The following is a 19,811-nucleotide window of genomic DNA, read 5'->3' on the forward strand; positions in this document are numbered from 1 at the left end:
TGAACAAGAGCTAACGAAGTCCCTGTAAGGTCTACTGAGAGCATTGTCTGCTGAAGTGATGTACCTCCAAGCTCTTAGACTTGTCCAACAACTAAAAGATAATCAAATCAAATTTTATTTGTCACATGCGCCGATTACAACAGGTGATTTTTCTTCCTTTAAATAACAAAACCAAGGTATTCTCTGGTTAACTTAGATCATAGATTATGTGAAATTATATTGTCAAAATAATATGCTGCTCCTGCTTCTACAACAATATACATGGTGCTTGGTATGCCTTCTTTGTTCAATAAAATATGACTAAAACACACACACACACACACAGAGTTTTGTAGAAGGCATGAAGGTGGCATGAAAGTCAGGGTTAATGGAGTGTACAACCCCCTCCTCCCCCATCAGGAGATGAAGCAGATCCTCCTGTCTCCTTTCATCCATCTTGTTTAGAGCAAAAGGGAGAGAGGAGGAAAAGAGGAAAGGGAGAGAAGATGAGAATAACCCAAGCATGATCGATCTGCACAATGAATAATTGAAGAGGGATGTATTTTGGAGAGTTCTGTTCTCAGCCCAGCCAAGCCAAGCCCAGCTCTCCTACAATGATTTCTCTTTCTACTCCTGCTTGTGACACAGGGCAGCAGTTCCCTGCAGTGCACCTCTCGCATAGTAAAGCTGATGTACATCCGGGACAGTGTAAACACTGATGACTCGAAAACGGCTCTCAGTGGGAGAGGAGCAGAGAGGAGTCGGTTACCTAATAGAACTTTGCGCTGGCTGCTCCTGCCGCTGCTAACGACGATACTCCTATATTCACATTCTGGGCTCAGGAACATTTAGGGCGACAGGAGGAAGGAGGGATAACCAGAGCAGGGCTTTGAATCATATGCCTAACCTATCGACCCAGCTGAGCACACCTCCTCCTCTCCTCTGTGAATGCCCTCACTTGCAGCATGGACTCCGGAGGGGAAAGAGAGGAAGGGTGGATGGAAGACCAGTGGGAGAAATGGTAGGGCAACACAACATCTCTCTTTCCTATCCTAGGTGCTTACCACACTGGCAGAAACCTAGTGGAGGGCTGGGTGACCTTGTGTGTGTGTATGTAAATGCTGAAAATCTATGCTTCGCTCAGTGTTGCAGCATATGACAGGGATGCCCTTGAAGTAGAGCAGATGCATAGGGGAGAGGCAGAGAGAGAAGACAGCGAGAGTGGAGGTTGCACTATAGGCAGATGTAGTAGCTTTTATCATATAAGACACATGTGATATAACTCTTGGGAGAATAAGAATACAGAATATGATGATATCACCAGGATGCTGGTATGTTGAAAGCACAGACTTGCTGACTCCGTGTTTGTTGTTGTACGGTGTTGGATGTAAAGGTGACCCATTAGATGGGACTGTCCTTACGATGCACACCAAATGTGAGCAGCAAAGGTTGATGAATGAATGCCATGCCTGATTTGGGATTAAGATGTAAATTAGCAGGAGAGAGAGGCAGGCTGATGTGGCTGTATTAATGAATCAATCATGTGTCTAATGCTTAAAATGGAGAAGCCATAAGTGGGATAATTTAATCAGCAAATGAAGGAAGATTCACAGGCATATATGATGTCAGTAATTGGGTAATACAATAAATCACCCTAAGCAGATTCACAGATCCTCTGACTGTGTTATGGTTTATTATAAATCTTACAGGCTTTGGTGTTTTGCTCGATTTCGTGTTCGCTTACATTTTCCATTTCGAGGTTGGTTCTGTTTGGGTGTGGCTGGCCCTAAATTGGAATTATCCTCATTGGTCAGGATGTGTTCAAATCAGAATAATATGCTGCTCCTGCTTCTAGCACAATATTTACACAACATTTAATATTTAAACAATATGCATGGTGCTTGGTTACGCCTTCTGTGTTCAATAGAATATGACTAAAACACACATGTAACCGATGTGAAATGGCTAGCTAGTTAGCGGTGGTGCGCGCTAATAGCGTTTCAATCGGTGACGTCACTCGCTTTGAGACCTTGAAGTAGTGGTTCCCCTTGCCCTGCAAGGGCCGCGGCCCTTGTGGAGCGATGGGTAACGTTGCTTCGTGGGTGACTATTGTGGATGTGTGCAGAGGGTCCCTGGTTCGCGCCCGGGTTGGGGCGAGGGGACGGACTTAAGTTAAAACTGTTACATTGATGCTGTTGACCCGGATCACGGGTTGCTGCGGAAAAGGAGGAGGTCGAAAGGGGGGTGAGTGTAACCGATGTGAAATGGCTAGCTAGTTAGCGGTGGTGCTTGCTAATAGCGTTTCAATTGGTGACGTCACTCGCTTTGAGACCTTGAAGTAGTGGTTCCCCTTACTCTGCAAGTGCCGTGGAGCGATGGGTAACGATGCTTCGTGGGTGACTGTTGTTGATGTGTGTAGAGGGTCCCTGGTTCGCGCCCGAGTCGAGGGGACGGACTAAAGTTATACTGTAACACACACACACAGTTTTGTAGGTGGCATGAAGGTCAGGGTTAATGGAGTGTACACCTTACCGTGAAATGCTTACTACAAGCCCTTAACCAACAATGCAGTTCAAGAAATAAGCATTTCGCTACACCTGCAATAAAATCTGCTTAACATGTGTCTGTGACAAATAAAATTTGATTTGATTTGAATACAGTTGAGAAAATATGAACTAAATAAACTAAAGAGAAAAAAGGTATAAAAACAATAATACAAAAGTAACAAGAAAAGTACATAACAATAACGAGGCTATATACAGTACCGAGTACAATGTGCGGGGGTACAGGTTAGTCGAGGTAATTTGTAAAGTGACTATAAACAGCGAGTAGCAGCATTGTAAAAACAAAGAGGGGGGAGGTGAGTCAATGTATATAATCCGGGGTGGCCATTTTATTAATTGTTCAGCAGTCTTATGGCTTGGGGGTAGAAGCTGTTAAAGAGCCATTTGGTCCTAGACTTGGTGCTCCGGTACTGCTTGCCGTGTGATAGCAGAGAGAACAGTGTATGACTTGGGTGACTGGAGTCTGACAATTTTTGCATCCTTCCTCTGACACACCTAGTATATAGGTCCTGGATGTCAGGAAGCTTGGCCCCAGTGATGTACTGGGCTGTACGCACTACCCTCTGCAGCGCCTTATGGTCAGATGCCAATCAGTTGCCATACCAGGCGGTGATGCAACCGGTCTGGATGCTCTCGATGGTGCAGTTGTAGAACTTTTAGAAGATCTGGGGACCCATGACAAATCATTTGGGGACCCATGACAAGTCTCCTAAGGGGGAAAAGGTGTTGTCAAGCCCTCTTCACAACTGTCTTGGTGTGTTTGGGCCATGATAGTTTGTTGGTGATGTGGACACCAAGGAACTTGAAACTGTCAACGAGATCCACTTCAACCCTGTCAATGTTAATTGGGGACTGTTCGGCCCTCATTTTCCGATAGTCCATGATCAGATCCTTTGTCTTAATCACATTGAGAGAGGTTGTTGTCCTGGCACCACACAGCCAGGTCTCCGACCTCCTCCCTATAGGCTGCCTCATCACTGTCGGTGATCAGCCTGACACTGTTGTGTCGTCAGCAAACTTAATGATGGTGCTGGAGTCATGCTTGGCCACGCAGTCGTGGATGAACAGGGAGTATTGAAAGGAATAAACCACGGACCTCTGAGGGGCCCCAGTGTTGAGGATAAGCTTGGCAAATGTGTTGTTGGCTACCCTTACCACCTGGGGGCGGCCCGTCAGAAAGTCCAGGATCCAGTTGCAGAGGGAGGTGTTTAGTCCTAGGGTCCTTAGCTTCATGTGGGCACTATGGTGTTGAACGCTGAGCTGTAGTCAATTAACAGCATTCTCACATAGGTGTTCCTTTTGTCCAGGTGGGAAACGGCGGTGTGGACTGTGATTGAGATTGCGTCATCTGTGGATATGTTAGGGCGGTATGCAAATTGGAGTGGGTCTAGGGTTTCTGGCATGATGCTGTTGATGTGAGCCATGTCCAGCCTTTCAAAGCAATTCATGGCTACCGACATGACTGTTACGGGTCGGTAGTCATTTAGGCAGGTTACCTCCGCTTTCTTGGGCACAGGGACTATGGTGGCCTGTTTCAAACATGTAGGTATTACAGAATCGGTCAGGGAGAGGTTGAAAATGTCAGTAAAGACACTTGCCAGTTGGTCCATGCATGCTTTGAGTACACATCCTGGTAATCCGTCTGGCTCCGTGACCTGTTTAAAGGTCTTGCTCACATCATCTACGGAGTGTGTTATCACACGTTCATCCGGAACAGCTGGTGCTCTCATGCATGTTTCATTGTTGCTTGCCTTGAAGCGAGCATAAAAGGCATTTTGCTCGTCTGGTAGGCTCACGTCACTGGGCAGCTCGTGGCTGGATTTCCCTTTGTAGTCTGTAACATTTTTCAAACCCTGCCACAGGGTTACTCAAAGCCAGTGGCATGTCATTAGTAAAGATTGAAAAAAGTAAGGGGCTTAGACAGCTGCCCTGGGAATGCCTGATTCTACCTGGATTATGTTGGAGAGGCTTTCATTAAAGAACAACCTCTGTACTCTGTTAGACATGTAACTCTTTATCCACAATATAGCAGGGGGTATAAAGCCATAACACAAACGTTTTTCCAGCAGCAGACAATTTCAAAGCCGTACTGAAGTCTAACAAAACAGCTCCCACAATCTTTTAATCATCAATTACTCTCAGCCAATCATCAGTAATTTGTGTAAGTGCCATTCATGTTGAATGCCCTTCACTATAAGCATGCTGAGTGTCTGTTGTCAATTTGTTTACTGTAAAATAGATTTGTATCTGATCAACAACAAAAAATTCCCAAAGGTTTACTAAGGGTTGGTAACAGGCTGATTGGTTGGCTATTTGAGCAAGTAGAGGGGGCTTTACTATTCTTGGGTAGTAGAATGACTTTTCCTTCCCTCCACGCCTGAGGGCACACACTTTCTTGTAGGCTTAGATTGAAGATATGGCAAATAGGAGTGGCTCAGTAATTTTCCATCCAAGTTGTCAAACCCAGGGGGCTTGTCATTGTTGATAGACAACATACATTTTTTCACCTCTTCCACACTCACTTTACGGAATTCAAAATTACAATGCTTGTCTTTCATAATTTGGTTAGTTACAGTATACTTGGATGTGTAGTGTAGTGACGTTGGTACCATTAATGTGATGCTGATTATTTTATCAAATCAATTACATACCACATTCAATTACTACGCTACTAAATTAATCATAAAACAATTAATTAAGTAGTAATCTGGGGCAGCACAGGAAAAGTTTATTTAACGAGTTACCGTTTCCCGAATTAACAAAAAAATATCAGAATATCTCGATATACTATATGTCATCCAATCATTTTCTCCTCATATCTCAGTCTCATTCTGAACGTTGTAATATCCTATAAATGAACCATAGTCTCCATTCTGAATCAGCAATATACAAATTAGCTTAATTGTTTATTTACTAACTAACTAAATAATCACACAGAATTACATAAACACACACACAGGATAGATTATACATTGGTTACTAACATGATGCAATGCAAGTCCCTAGTGGATTTACCCGATATGACATCTTGTTACACAATGAAAGGGGGGGGAGAAAGAGCAAGAGAAGAAGAGACAAAGGAATTATCGCGCATACAGTTGAATAATACGCTCATCATATACATGGATATTTAGCACCCTGACAACCGCTCATTCAAATTTAGAAATGCAAAACATATTTACGCTTGTATATCTTTGTTGTCTCTGCTCTCTTGACAGAAAATATCTGGTTGTGTAAGTCTCTGGGTGTCCACCAGAGGTCACCATGTCCTTTGTAGTTGTAGTAGGTTGGTCTCAGAGTGTCAGAACGGTTCATCCCGAGGTGTACTGATGGGGGGTCTCCTTGGGGTCATGATAGGAGCTGCACCAAATGATTGAAGTATTATAATAATTGATTATGATTATGTTGTATTAATAGAAGGGGAAGGGCTATAAGACCCCTCCCCCACTACATTTATAGGGTCCTTGACTACAGATTAGCAATATATATATGCATTATAAGGTTTACTATTGTTCCACAGTTATTTTCTAGTCTCTGCTTCTTATAAGAAACAGTCTGAAAGATGTGTGAATTATTGCGGTCAAAACAGGGTGTCTGTGAGAAAGCGCCTCAAGGCTAAAAGACATTAACCTCTTTCAGCTACGGGGCAGAATTTTTATGTTTGGAAAAATAACGTTCCCAAGGTAAACGGACTATTTCTCAGGTGCAGATGCTAAAATATGCCTATAATTGACAGATTAGGATAGAAAACACTCTAAAGTTTCCAAAACTGTCAAAACTTGCCTGTGAGTATAACAAAACTGACTTTGCAGGCGAGAACCTGAGGAAATCCAACCCGGAAGTGCCTTTTATTTGGAAAAATCCCTGTTCCGTTGCCTGCCCCTCCTCCATTTAAAGGGGTATCAACCAGATTAATTTTCCAATGGCTTCCTCAGGCTGTGACCAGGCTTTAGACATAGTTTCAAGCTTTTATTTTGAAAAATTAGCGAGATTTTTCAAAACGCGTCAGGTGCCCTTTGATTAGTTCCTGCGCGCGACAGATGTAGCTCGACATTTTCTTTCTCTGTAGTATTGAATAGGTTACCGTCCGGTTGAAATATTATCGATTATGTATGTTAAAAACAACCTGAGGATTGATTATAAAAAACCTTTGACATGTTTCTACGAACATTACTGATACTTTTTGGAATTTTCGTCTGCCCTCGTCTGCCCTTCAGAGCCTGTGGTTTTCTGAACATAACGCGCATGGTTATATGGTTATAAAACTAATCTTTATCGAACAAAAATAACATTTATTGTGTAACTGGGAGTCTTGTGAGTACAAACATCCGAAGATTATCAAAGGTAAGCGATTAATTTGATTGCTTTTCTGACTTTCGTGACCAAGCTTATTTAAGGCTAGCTGTTCTTAGTGTTTTGTCTAGTGATTGATAAACTCACAAACACTTGGATTGCTTTCGCTGTAAAGCATATTTTCAAAATCTGACACGATAGGTGGATTAACAACAAGCTAAGCTGTGTTTTGATATATTTCACTTGTGATTTCATGATTATAAATATTTTTTTTTTATTTTTTTTTATTTGGCGCTCTGCAGTTTAGCGGTTGTTGTTGATAAATGATCTCGGTAACGGGATCCGTGCGTCAAGAAGTTAATACACACAGAACCCAGCAGGGGAGTGAAAGAGATAAGAGACTAGTCAGACATACCACTATCAAGCAACTTGGGGAGTGGAAAATTACTGCTGAGCCCTTAGAAAACACTGGAACTATTGTCTCTCCTGCAAGTTTGTATAACTGTATATGCATGAGATTGGTCTCATGAGTAAAAGGTGTTGACGTAGGCAGTTACATCACTTGGGGTTGATTGCAAGCACATTAAATCAACTTGAATCAACCTATCACATTAAATCAACCTATTTGGCAGAACTTACTTGGAAACATGCGTGCTATGTTCCCGTTGTCAACTTCTGTCTGCAATTTCGTTAAAGATATACTTCTCCTTAATGCAAATTAATGCAACCTCTGTGTCAGATTTAAAAAAAGTTTTACGGAAAAAGCACACTATGCAATAATCTGAGTACAGCGCTCAGGCACCAAAACAAGCCATACAGATACCCGCCATGTTGTGGAGTCAACAGAAGACAGAAATAGCATTATAAATATTCACTTACCTTTGATGATCTTCATCGGAATGCACTCCCAGGAATCCCACTTCCACAATAAATGTTTGTTTTGTTCGATAAAGTCCATCATTTATGCCCAAATACTTCCTTTTTGTTCACGCGTTTAGTTCACTTATCCAAATTCACGAGGCGCAGTCACTTAGTCCAGACGAAAAGTCAAAAAGTTCCATTACAGTTCGTAGAAGCATGTCAAACGATGTATAGAATCAATCTTTAGGATGTTTTTATCATAAATCTTCAATAATATTCCAACCGGATAATTCCTTTGTCTTTAGAAATGAAAAGGAACGCAGCTCACTCTCACGGCCTCTCACGGCATTCTGCCAGACCTCTTAGTCTAACAGCTCTTATTCACCTCCCCCTTCACAGAAGAAGCCTGACTGTTGACATCTAGTGGAAGCTTTAGGAAGTGCAACCTGTCACGTTCCTGACCTGTTTTCTCTTGTTTTATATGTCTTTATTGGTCAGGGCGTGAGTGTTGGGTGGGCAGTCTATGTTTTCTATTTCTATGTGGGGTTTTGTGTTCGGCCTGGTATGATTCTCAATTAGAGACAGGTGTGTATCGTTTGTCTCTGATTGAGAGTCATACTAAGGCAGCCAGGGTTTCACTGGTGATTTGTGGGTGTTTGTTTCCTGTGTTAGCGTTTGGGCCACACAGGACTGTTGCAGGTTAGTCACGTTTGTTGTTTTGTTAATTTGTAGTGTTTGTTGGTTTGCCATTAAAATCATGAATACCTCCTACTCCGCATCTTGGTCCGATCCATGCTCCTCCTCGTCTGAGGAGGAGAACGACATTGACAGCCGTTACAAACCGGACGAAATTTTACACTGTATATTGGATAGGCAAAAACTTGAAAAACTACAAACCTCAGATTTCTCACTTCCTGGTTGGATTTTTTCTCAGGTTTTTGCCTGCCAAACCTGCCATTCTGTTATACTCGCAGACATCATTCAAACAATTTTAGAAACTTCAGAGTGGTTTCTATCCACATCTACTCATAATATGCATATCTTAGCTTTTGGGCCTGAGCAGCAGGCTGTTTACTCTGGGCACCTTATTCATCCAAGCTACTCAATACTGCCCCCAGCCATAAGAAGTTAATAAAGGTTTTGATTGATTTACTTGAAATATATGGTCTGATTGCTGATTTCACCAATAAGCAATGATTGACAAGGAACACGGAACCTACACAAACATTTGGCGAGCTTGTCAGGAGTGAGTGTCCACCCTGGTTGGAGGAGATACTACATCATGGTGCCAGAGCTCCAAATTAAACAAGCTAAGCAGACACCTGTTTAATCTAAGTCTGTAATTCATTGACATTCACTGGTGTGGTTTCCCTCTAACAAGTAAGTGGCACCTCACTCACTCTAAAATATATACCTACACTTTGAATATGACATAGTCAAATTCTAAATTGGAGAAATGACATAACGGCTATAGGTGAAATGCATGATTTCAATATATGATGAATGAAATGAATGATTGATGATTTTCATTTTAATTTCGGGTGGTAATGCAGCTACCAGTACTGAATACTAGTTATTTTATTTTTTGAGAGGTGATTCAGTAATAATCATCTATTTTATTTTGAGTGGTAATGCAGAGACCATTACTGAATACTAGTTATTTTGGTTTTGGAGAGGTGGTTCAGTAATAATGATCTCTTATATTTTATTTCAGGTGGTAATGCAGCGACCATTACTGAGTACTATTTAGTTTTGCAGAGGTGATTCAGCAATAATAATCTATTTTTATTTTGGGTAGTAATGCAGCGACCATTACTGAATACTAGTTATTTTTTATTTTGTAGAGATAATTCAGCGACAATTACCCAGGCCACCTTGACCTATGGGAGGGTGGTTTATTTTTTATTTTTGTAGAAGTAATTCTGTGTGACATTTACCCAGTGAATGAGTTGAGTTGTTTATGAATAGTTGTAATTCTGTGTGAAATTTACCCAGTGACTGAGTTGAGTTGTTTATGAATAGTGCGTATGTTTCATTTGTTTGTTTGTCTGTGGATTATGGCAGGGTTTATTGGGTAATGGCCCAATGGTGGAACAAAAAGTTAGGAGTAGGACAGAAGTTATTTGAATAAAAGGTTGAACATATTTGTTAGTAACTCTTTCCTACCATAGGACATTATAGGAAATGTACAACCCTTAGTATACCAGTAAAATTATTACAAGGAAGTTCTGTAAAGATTCTCATAGAAAATTACTTTGTGATGCTATCACCAGGGGTCACTGGTGTATAACATATTACTGTTACTCTACACCCTTAAGATATAATATTAGTAATTGAAGTCTATCATGTGGTTGTCTCTGTGAGGCCCGTGTGTGAAATATATTTGAATTTAGTAGAACCATTTACTATAGCCTGGAATAAGTGAGAGTAGAATTAGGATTACAGTATCTCCCACTGTTGTTTAACACACACTAAAAGGAGATAGAAAAGAATGTATATAGGTATATGTCTACATATTACACCCACTTTAGGATAACCCTATAGAAATTGGGAAACACATTACACCCAGACTATCTAAATTAAAAGCCGGAGCACCATGGCACAGTCGAACCAGAATGAGGAGATAGGAGCAATGAAGCCTGTCACGCCTGTTGAATATATGCGAAATAAATTTTCCGCTGTGGAATTTACATTCACTTTTAACTTCTCTGCGCTACGGATCCCTTTTACGGGATCACTTTCCTAAACAACCGCTAGAATTGCAGGGCGCCAAATGCAAAAATATTACTAAAAATATTTATAATCATGCAATCACAAGTGAAATATACCAAAACACAGCTTAGCTTGTTGTTAATCCACGTATCGTGTCAGATTTTGAAAATATATTTTACAGCGAAAGAAATCCAAGCTTTTGTGAGTGTAACTTTCAATGCTACAACAGCTAGCCCCAAATTAGCATGGTCACGAAAGTCGGAAAAACAATAAAATTCATCGCTTACCTTAGATAATCTTCGGATGTTTGCACTCACGAGAATCCCAGTTACACAACAAATGTTCTTTTTGTTCGATAAATATTACTTTTATAACAAAAAAACGCCATTTGGGTTGCGCGTTATGTTGAGAAAATTACAGCCTCGTTCCGGTCCTGAAAGTAAGATGAACATTTCCAAACGTATCAGATTAAAAAATATTACAAAAAATATTTATAATCATGCAATAACAAGTGAAATATTCCAATATTCCAATATTAATCCACCTATCGTGTCAGATTATGAAAATATACTTTACAGCGAAAGAAATCCAAGCTTTTGTGAGTGTAGCTTTAAATGCTACAACAGCTAGCCTTATATTAGCTTGGTTAGCTTGGTCACGAAAGTCAGAAAAGCAATAAAATTAATCGCTTACCTTAGATAATCTTTGGATGTTTCCACTCACGAGACTCCCAGTTACACAACAAATGTTCTTTTTGTTCGATAAATATTACTGTTATCACAAAAAAAATGCTATTTGGTTTGCGCATTATGTTGAAAAAACCAAAGCCGTGTTCCGTTCGACAAATTCCAAAAAGTATCCGTAATGGTCGTAGAAACATGTCAAATGTTTTTTTATAATCAATCCTCAGGTTGTTTTTAACAAACATAATCGATAATATCTCAACCGGACCATAACCTATTCATTAAGAAATGGCATGTCTGGACAGAGACGGCAGGAGAAAATGGATATCCAAAAATGGATATCCAATGGATGGTTCATTCAACAAGACTATTGGATTTAGTCAAGGAGATAATTCAGACAAGAAAAATGGACAAGGAGAACGGGATGAAGAAAAGTACCCTTGTATCAGAAACTGTGATAGGAATGATGATGCTGGACGGACAGCTCTTCATGAACAAGGTGACCTACTGTGACCAAACTAAAGCTGGAGAGAACAATAGAGTGCGGGAGGAAAGAAATGAGTCAGGACTGAGGCAGAACAGGAGTACTCGCCACAGCCCTGCCGCCGTATGAGAAACAACCCAGAGGACCCCTGGGTGACTATACACAGATCTACCCTCTCATACCACTGACAGAAGAAAATGGAGAAGCAACCACAATTATCCTCAAGGGGACTCTGATGAAGGAGGTGGATGACACAACAGCAGCAACAAGCGGCATGAGAACAATAGAATTGGATGAAAAAAGGAGGCACAGTTCCTGGAGGGAGTTTCCCTCGACACTCCAACTCACTCCACAAAAAGGAACAGACTGGAAGACCCTAGACATATGGCCGCCTGTAGAAAACAAACAAACTACTAAAGAAGTAAAAGAAAAGTACAAAGTGTTACCATCCATGGGTGACCTATTCAGAGACCAGAGTGAAAGGGAAGAAAGAAAGAGAGAGAAGAAGGAAGATTGGAAAATAATAACTTGTATACATTACGAAAAGAGAAGAGAAAGTTGATAGAAGATCTGCAGGTGCTAATTGCTAATATGATTAAGGAGACAATGGACACAGATCATGTGGACGAAAGTAAGAAGCTAAAAGAGGAGGTCAGACAAGCCACGGATATGGTAAAGACAATACCAGAGGGAGATAGAAGAGTGTGAAAGGAGGACTAGACACTGCACTGAAGAAGGTAATGCACATCCTGGAGTGTACTACCCACCATGGCAACAATAAGCTCCTCAGCCACAGTACCACTCGTCCGGAGCTGAAAATGCTCCCCAGGGGCCACCTATGCCCTATGGACAAGGAGGACAAGTTAATGACAGAGGACAGCCATGGCCAATGGTAAATCAGAACACCAACAGTTCTTATTTCCCTCTGATTCAACAATGAAGGTGCCCGACTCCCCTGCTCCAGTGTTCCCAGTATGAATTCAATTATGAAAGAGAAGAGCCCATTTTTACTCTTAATGTTAATGGACATCACCTACCATTTCTAATAGACACTGGAGCTTACTGTTCCTGTTTAGGCAAACCTGGACAAGTTGTTCGGGTTTCCCTGAGCAAATCATCAGTAACAATAACAGGGGCGTCGGGACAGCCCAGGAATGTGTTACGGACAAAGACTTGTTTGATGAACCTTTGCTTGACTCTGACATGGTGCTGTTCGTTGATTGTTCTGCTTATATAGATCAAAGCACAGGGAAGAAACATGTAGGATTTGCTGTAGTAGATGTGGAAGGTGATATTGAGGTTATACAATACCAGAACATTTATCAGCTCAACAGGCAGATTTATTAGCTCTGAAAACAGCTTGTGAATTGGGGGAAGGGAAGGCCCTTACTGTCTACTCAGACTCAGCATATGCTATTGCGGTTTGTCTGTCCTGGCGTGGGGTTTGGAGAGCAAGAAGGTTTCACACATGCATTCTATTTTTAGTTGTTTGTGTCATCTGAAGCTACTGATCATGAGAAACAGCAGCAGGCTGATATTCTCAATCACCAATTGTGAGGGTGTGCTCTCTGTCCTAGGTCTGGCTTATGGCTACATCTTTTGTCTGGCATGCCCTGTTTACCATCAACCATGGTTTCTACTGTTTTCCGATTGGCTCATGGAGGGAGCCATTCGTCAAGGGGGGATATGGTGGAGGAGAAGATTTATATGGTGGAGGAGAAGATTTCTGCCCAATGGTTTTGCCCAAATTTGAATCAGCATGTACATCAGCACGTAAAACAGTTCAATTACCGTTGCGCAACATGTTTATTATATAACATAGACAAGGGAACTCCACTGCAACCAGGGAAGTTCCCCACACCAAAAGGACCTTTTGTCCACCTTGCTATGAATTTCATAGACATGGTAGAGTGAACAGAAAGAAAGAAATACTGCCTGGGGATAATTGACAGGTTCACCAGGTGGGTGGAAGCATTTCCCACCACCAACTGCGTTGCGCGAGCAGTTGCAAAATTGCTAGTCAGGGAAATTATACTCAGGTTCGTGGTGCCTGTGGTTTTGTCTGCAGACAATGGGACCCATCTCATAGGAGATGTGGTTGCCCAAGTGGCCAAAATGATGGGTGTTGACCAGAAGTTTGTGTCCATCTATCACCCACGGCGTAATGGGATTACATAGAGTACATGAAAGAACTAACCTCTATTGTCAGTTTTCTCCACTCACACTAGGAAAGCAACAGAACCAATCCCAGGTGAGGATCCAGATGCTCTGACCATCTGCATAGGAGACTGAGTGAAACTACAAGTCCATAAAAGAAAATGAACCAGCCAAGATGGATGGGACCCTTCCAGGTGACCATGGCAACACCAACTGCAATCCGGGTAGCGGAGAGGTCCGGCTGGCATCATCTCTCCCACTGCAAGCACCTCCCAGAGTGGAAGCCATGGATGAGCGACTGGAGGGAGGGAGAGCAGGGCCTCGAGAACAAGGAAGAAGGTCCGAGCCAAAGAACATAAGCAGAGGGCCCAGACCAAAAGGCCAGAAAGAAAGATGAAAAAGAAGGCTCTAGCCAACGAGCAGAAGAAGGAGACATCATTTCACACTCACACTCAGGTTCTATAACTAGGAAACATAGACTACACCAGGTCTGGTGGTTTGTTTTCCCCATCATCCTTTCCATGGGTCTCCTTGTTGGCGCAGCCACAGGACCCCCTGGGGGATCTGAGGAAAACAACAAATGGATACAAACGGTGAAAAAAAATTTGCAAATCAGACTAAGAGGCCAGGAACCAAGAATTTAGTAATTAGAAAGCCTACATCAACCACTGAGTTGTTCGGGAGTCAGTTTGAGCCTATGGGAAGGACGGAGTTTGAATGTGGGGTTTTTATACTTTATGCAGAGAGGTAATGACAAACAACCTATGAGGCAAAGGGAGACCAAAGGACTGTTTTTTGGGAGTAGAACTGAGAGGTTAGCCAGGTATCATGGGACACATGTATGTTGGGGTGGTCACAAGAAGGGTGCAAACGTACTTAATGTGTTAGAAAGAAGCAGGCAGGTCCCTCTATGGCCTAGAGCTCACCTCAGGTGAGGTGAGTCAGTCTTCACGGCAAGAACTACCCACTCTGTACGGTGTAATTATCCCAGCACCCACCTGTGGATAGAAATGTTAGGAAATGGAAGCTTGAGCATCAATCCCAAACTGACCTCCCTAAGCCCAAAGTCAACCCCTGCCCTGTGTCTTTGTAATGATGGGAAGGAAGATATGGGAGATACGAGAGCTTGTCGTGTATATATGGGTCAACTGAGAGAAGAGTATAGTGATGGGAGAAACTATGCTAAAAGGGATTTTAGTGTGTTAGACTTACAGCAACAGGTGACAAGGTAAACCTTTCCAGGGTAGAGGAAGGCATGGGAGCACATTTTGGATGAATGTGGGTATGCAGTGAGGGGTACCAAAAGGGGTACCTCACTTTACCTCCTGGATGTGGGGGATTCCAGTCATCGATCTTGTCAATGAGAGGTAAAACCAACTCTGGGGAACTGAAGCGCTCCAAACGACTCATCCCAGACAATCAGGAAGCCTATGGTTATGTCCTACACCTGTGTGAGATTGTTGGTATGTCAGTCATACCCTCCTGGGGTGTAGCTGTCCTAGGAAAGTGGGTAAACAATTTAACCTACTCATTACATTCCCATATGAATTTAATGATCCGAGGATTTAGCCAACTCTCATTATATTTCCAAAATCTGAAAGCAGTCGTCAGCCACCATAAATTGGATTTAGAGGAGGACACTGTAACGTACTAGGTATTGTTGATCCTGATAATTGTGTTATGTTGCTCCCTGATTCCTCTGAGAATATGACTGCGATAATTGATAAGATTGCTGATCTTAGTTAAACTCTCTCAAAATCTGAAAAATCTGTTTTTGACAAAATTGGTGACTGGTTTACCTCTCTAGGGTACGTGAGACGTTAGCGTCCCACCTCTTCAACAGCCAGTGAAAGTGCAGTGTGCTAAATTAAAAACAACAGAAATCCCATATTTAAAATTCCTCAAACATACATGTATTTTACACCATTTTAAAGATACACTTGTTGTAAATCCAGCCACAGTGTCCGATTTCAAAAAAGCTTTACAACAAAAGCAAACCAAACGATTATGTTAGGTGAGTGCCTATTTACAGAATAACACAGCCATTTTTCCAGCCAAAGAGAGGATTCACAAAAAGCAGAAATATAGATAAAATGAATCACTAACCTTTGATGATCTTCATCAGATGACACTCAGAGGACTTCCTGTTACACAATACATGTATGTTTTGTTCGGTAAAGTTCATATTTATATCCAAAAATCTGAGTTTACATTGGCGCCTTACGTTCAGAAGTCACAAAACATAATTTGATTTAGCAGAGAGCCACATCAATTTACAGGAATACTCATAATAAACATTGCTAAAAGATACAACAGTTATGCATGGAATTTTAGATGCACTTCTCCTTAAACCTGTTGGGGATGGGGGCGCTGTTTAGACTATTTATGCTAATTTGGCTAATTTTTTAAACGGCTTCCCACAAAATCCTTGATCGTACAATATGCATATTATTATTATTATTGGATAGAAAACAGTCTATAGTTTCTATAGGAGTTGAAATTTTGTCTCTAAGTGGAACAGAGCCCATTCTACAGCAATTTCCCTGACATGGAGTCAGATTTGAGAAATGTTGGCCACTTTTCTGAAGTCAGTTAAAAGGGCACTGTCGTGGCTATGACTATACGGACAATTCTTACGTCTTCCCCTGGATGCCTTTACGTGATGACGATTCCAACGGGGTCGATTGCTCGTTCACAGGCCCTACAAATGAAAAAAACCTTTAGCTAGCAAGTCTTTTCTTGCTGCGTAACGCGCGTGGAAGACACCGACCCTCTCCTGTTCCAAGCGTTAGTTTAGCCTGTTATATTTCTCCGGTCATCTTTTCACTCGTTATAGGAGTTACAAACATCATAAAGTAGTTAATTTAAAGCGTTTTATAGCAATTTATATCCGTTTAGTGCGATTTTGGGACATTTATTTTTGCAACGATGTGAAAAGTTGGGCACGCTTTTCAGTTCATCCCGAACGCAGTTGACATTTCCACATGGCAAGAGGACAGCTTTCCACCAAAAGACGATTTCTCCCAAGAAAGGATCCTTTGCCCAAGATACTGATGGAAGAACAGCTCAAGGTAGGACATTTTTATTATGATAAATCGTGTTTCTGTCGAAACATTTTAGTGGCTTAGGACGCCATGTTTTTTGACGTAGCTTCGCTTGGCGCAAACTGTATTGAAAAGTAAGGATAAATTAAAAAATGTAATAACGCAATTGTATTAAGAATTAAATTGTCTATCAATCCCTGTCCACCCTATATTTTTTAGTCACGTTTATGAGTATTTATGTATAAGAGTAGATCACTGTCTAAGTGGCGCAAGGACAAATTCTGACCAGCTGAGTTACATTTCACATTGTCTAACCATGATTTTGGTGGCTAAATATAAACATTTTCGATCAAACTGTATATGCATGTTGTAATGTGATGTTACAGGAGTGTCATCGGAAGAATTCTGAGAAGGTTAGTGAAAAAATTAATATCTTTTGGCGATGTTGACTTTTATCGCTCACTTTGGCTAGAATCAATGCTGGGCTGCTAATTGCTATGTGCTAAGCTAATATAACGATTTATTGTGTTTTCGCTGTAAGACACTTAGAAAATCTGAAATATTGTCTGTATTCACAGGATCTGTGTCTTTCGATTCGTGTATGCTGTGTATTTTTACGAAATGTTTGATGATTAGTAGTTAGGTAAACACGTTGCTCATTGTAATTATTCTAGTCCATTTGTGATGGTGGGTGCAATTGTAAACTATGCCATCTACCTGAAATATGCACTTTTTTCTAACAAAACCTATCCCATACCATAAATATGTTATCAGACTGTCATCTAATGAGTTTTTTTGTTGGTTAGGGGCTATAAATATCTTAGTTTAGCCGAATTGGTGATGGCTACTGGTGTTGGTGGACAAATAAAAGATGGTGGATTATGCTAATGTGTTTTTAGGTAATAGATGTACATCTTTACATATTGTGTCTTCCCTGTAAAACATTTTAAAAATCGGAAATGTTGACTGGATTCACAAGATCTGTGTCTTTCATTAGCTGTATTGGACTTTAATGTGTGAAAGTTAAATATTTTAAAAATATATATTTTTTGAATTTCGCGGCACTGGTTTTTCAGTGGGGGGGGGGGGGTGTGCCGCTAGCGCCACGCTGATCCTAGACAGGTTAATGCAACCGCTGTGTCAGATTTCAAAAAAACTTTACGGAAAAAGCAAACCATGCAATAATCTGAGTCGGCGCTCAGAGCCCAATCAAGACACAAATATAGCTGCCATATTATGCAGTCAACAGAAGTCAGAAGTAACAATATAAACATGCACTTATCTTTGATGATCTTCATCAGAATGCACTCCCAGGAATCCCAGTTCCACAATACATTTTTGTTTTGTTCGATAATGTCCATCATTTATGTCCAAATTCCTCCTTGTTGTTCTAGCTTTCAGTACACTTTCCAAACTCACGATGTGCGGGCAGGTCCAGCGGAATGTACGGACGAAAAGTTAAAAAAGTTATATTACAGTCCGTAAAAACATGACAAACAAAGTTTTGAATCAATCTTTAGGATGTTTTTAACATAATTCTTCAATAATGTTTCAACCGAAGTATTCCTGTGTCTTCAGAATTGCGATGGAACAGAGCTCGCTCTCACGTGAACGCGCATTGTCAGAGCATGTTCAGGTCATGGCAGACCTGACTCATTCCTCTCTCCTTTGGCCCCACTAAACAGTAGAGGCATCAGACAAGGTTCTAACGACTGTTGACATCTAATGGAAGCCTTAGGAAGTGCAACATTACCAATATCCCATTGAATCTTCAATAGGAGCTGAGTTTAAAATCGACCAACCTCAGATTTCTCACTTCCTGGTTGGATTTTTTCTCAGGTTTTTGCCTGCCTGATGAGTCCTGTTATACTCACAGACATCATTCAAACAGTTTTAGAAACTTCAGAGTGTTTTCTATCCAAATCTACTAATACTATGCATATTCTAGCTGTTATGGCTTTGTAGCAGGCCGTTTACTCTGGGTATGCTTTTCACCCGGATGTGAAAATACTGCCCCCTACCCCATAGAAGTTCATGCTAAATTTGGAAATGTAATGGGGAAAGTTATGTTGACTTTGTTTTCAGTGTTTACTCCTATATTTGTAGGAGGTTTTGTGATTTGGCTACTGTTTATATTTGTAAGAAAATGACTGTAACTGCTCTTGAACATGCTGGAGTGATGGTGTTGGTGGAAGATGATACAAATCGTGCGGAAGTTGAGACTGGTGCATTTCTGGTTTCTCTTAATCTCATTGTCTATCCAACGTTTGTGGTTCTTCCCATGAATCAAGAGGAATGGGAGTATAGACAGACTCACCCCACCCCAAAAGCATTCCAGGAACCTCAGGAGTTGTTTCTCCCTTTAGCAGGCCTTCCCTGGGATCAAATGGATCCAGGGGATTTGCCAAATCTGTTTGATTTCAGAGGAGAATATTAGGACTGAAGGTGTGAGACTAATTAGTCAAAGGGGAGAATGATGGGGGGTCACCTTGGGGTCATGATAGGGGCTGCACCCAATGATTGATGTATTATAATAATTGATTATGATTATGTTGTATTAATAGAAGGGGAAGGGCTAAAAGACCCCTCCCCCACTACATTTATAGGGTCCTGGACTACAGATTAGCAATCAATACAATATATATATGCATTATAAGGTTTAATATTGTTCCACAGTTATTTTCTAGTCTCTGCTTCTTATAAAAAACGGTCTGAGAGATGTGTGAGTTATTGCAGTCAAATCAGGGTGTCTGTGAGAAAGCGCCTCAAGGCTAAAAGACATTAATAGACACAGAACCCAGCAGGGGAGTGAAAGAGATAAGAGACTCGTCAGATATACCACTATCAAGCAACTTGGGGAGTGGAAAATTACTGCTGAGCCCTTAGAAAACACTGGAACTATTGTCTCTTCTGCAAGTTTGTATAACTGTATATGCATGGGATTGGTCTCATGAGTAGAAGGTGTTGACATAGGCAGTTGCATCACTAGGGGTTTACTGCAAGCATATTAAAGGAACTTGGGCCCTTTCCTATT

At 41.2% G+C, this 19,811-nt stretch overlaps 1 protein-coding gene across 2 annotated transcripts in view; it reads left to right on the forward strand.

The window, feature by feature from the left end:
• The first annotated feature begins 431 nt into the window (after nt 1-431).
• Nucleotides 432-19,811, forward strand: part of LOC129854015 (C-Jun-amino-terminal kinase-interacting protein 1-like) — a 113,555-nt gene continuing 94,175 nt past the window's right edge. Inside the window, exon 1 of one of the 2 annotated variants that reach the window (XM_055920611.1) lies at nt 432-1,000. In XM_055920611.1, the coding sequence (XP_055776586.1) occupies nt 878-1,000 (123 nt within the window). In that variant the 5' untranslated portion in view covers nt 432-877. The remainder of the gene's footprint in view (nt 1,001-19,811) is intronic. The other variant, XM_055920612.1, reaches the window with a different exon arrangement.

The sequence above is a fragment of the Salvelinus fontinalis genome, chromosome 4, assembly GCF_029448725.1.
Source record: "Salvelinus fontinalis isolate EN_2023a chromosome 4, ASM2944872v1, whole genome shotgun sequence".
NCBI classification, from domain to species: Eukaryota; Metazoa; Chordata; class Actinopteri; order Salmoniformes; family Salmonidae; genus Salvelinus; species Salvelinus fontinalis.